We start from the raw sequence: 1,330 nt of genomic DNA, 5'->3' as shown, positions 1-1,330 counted from the left end.
GTGTGTGTGTGTGTGTGTGTGTGTGTGTGTGTGTGTGTGTGTGATTCAAAGAAATTATTTTATATTTACTCATCATTTTGGCTTTAAAATTAAAATTTGCCCCTATTTTCTTACCCTTTCTTTAAACAGGTACCCTGGTATCTGTGACAAGGAAAGTAAACAACTCAGAAATGTCCTGCCCTGGCCCCAGCCATAAACTCTTGGCATTGTACATGGACGAGAGATTTAAAGAAATACGTAACAACAAACCAAGTAATTGTATTGTCATAATCATTGCTTATTAATCATTACTAATGAGATAGTTTCTGACCTAACTTACGACCTAGGCTATGACATGGGTTGCAATGCAGATTGTCACAGATATTTTCAGTTCTTTAACCCTTTGAATACTAATCAGCATGAACCTGCACCTGTCTCTGTGAGTCTAAATTTCTGTTTTGAAGTGATTTAAAGTGAAACCTTTCATTGAAATTTCATGTTAATTTATGCTCCAAGCATCATCTAAATATTGATAAAGTTGTTCTACTAAATTCTTCATTATTTGCAAAATTAATTGAAGTAATAGCAGTGAATTTCAACAGAAATATGGTAACAAAAGCATGAAATACTTGTCTGATGATATAGACTGACATGCAACTATCATCCTTATCCTAGTCGTCATCCTCATCATCCTCATCATTGCTTTTCCAATTTTCCATGCTTGTTTTGGTCAGATAGAATTCACTGAGGCAGATTTTCTATGGTCAGATGCCATTCCCATCACCAACCCCCACATAGTGTCATGGAAAGGGCACACACAAATACGCATACACATGCACACACACACACACATAAATATACATACAAACATGCACAGATATATATATATATATATATATATATATATATATACATAAACATACATTGGTAAAGTTGGTTGTGTTTAAAAATGCTATAAAAATTGTCTTGAAAATCAGGGATTTCTGAGAGACGAAACAATAAATAAACAAATGTAAACAACTTTAACATACTGAATTTCAAAAAGACACTGTAAAAGTATGCAAGTAATTCCAGCATTTCATGGTTGAATTTCAGTTAAAAGATAGTCTTTCTTAGAGAGAAACCAAAAAACCAAAACCTGGTGGGTGGAGCAGAAAGTTAAAGAATAATGAAGCTATATATATGCATAGATATATGTGTGTGTGCGTATTTTAGAAGAAACTAATATGTAATTTGATAGTGAAGTCCCATAAAGATATTTTGCTGTTGGATAACATCTAATGTAACCCTTCTGTTGTTATGCACTGACCTATATATATATATATATATATATATATATATATATATATAT

The 1,330-nt window shown here is 32.2% G+C and overlaps 1 protein-coding gene across 3 annotated transcripts in view; it reads left to right on the top strand.

Annotated features, from left to right (window-relative positions):
- The window catches only part of LOC106881752 (myosin heavy chain), a 111,204-nt gene that overhangs the window by 36,432 nt on the left and 73,442 nt on the right, over positions 1-1,330 (top strand). For all 3 annotated transcript variants that reach the window (XR_008265734.1, XM_014932243.2, XM_014932242.2), the window contains one exon: positions 130-252. Coding sequence is in view for 2 of the 3 variants with exons in the window: in XM_014932243.2 (XP_014787729.2) it covers positions 130-252 (123 nt within the window). In the remaining variant the exon portion in view is untranslated. The remainder of the gene's footprint in view (positions 1-129; positions 253-1,330) is intronic.

Source organism: Octopus bimaculoides, chromosome 1 (assembly GCF_001194135.2).
Source record: "Octopus bimaculoides isolate UCB-OBI-ISO-001 chromosome 1, ASM119413v2, whole genome shotgun sequence".
NCBI lineage: Eukaryota > Metazoa > Mollusca > Cephalopoda > Octopoda > Octopodidae > Octopus > Octopus bimaculoides.
Note: the sequence above shows the minus strand (reverse complement) of the source record. Positions and strands in the feature narration are given on the sequence as shown.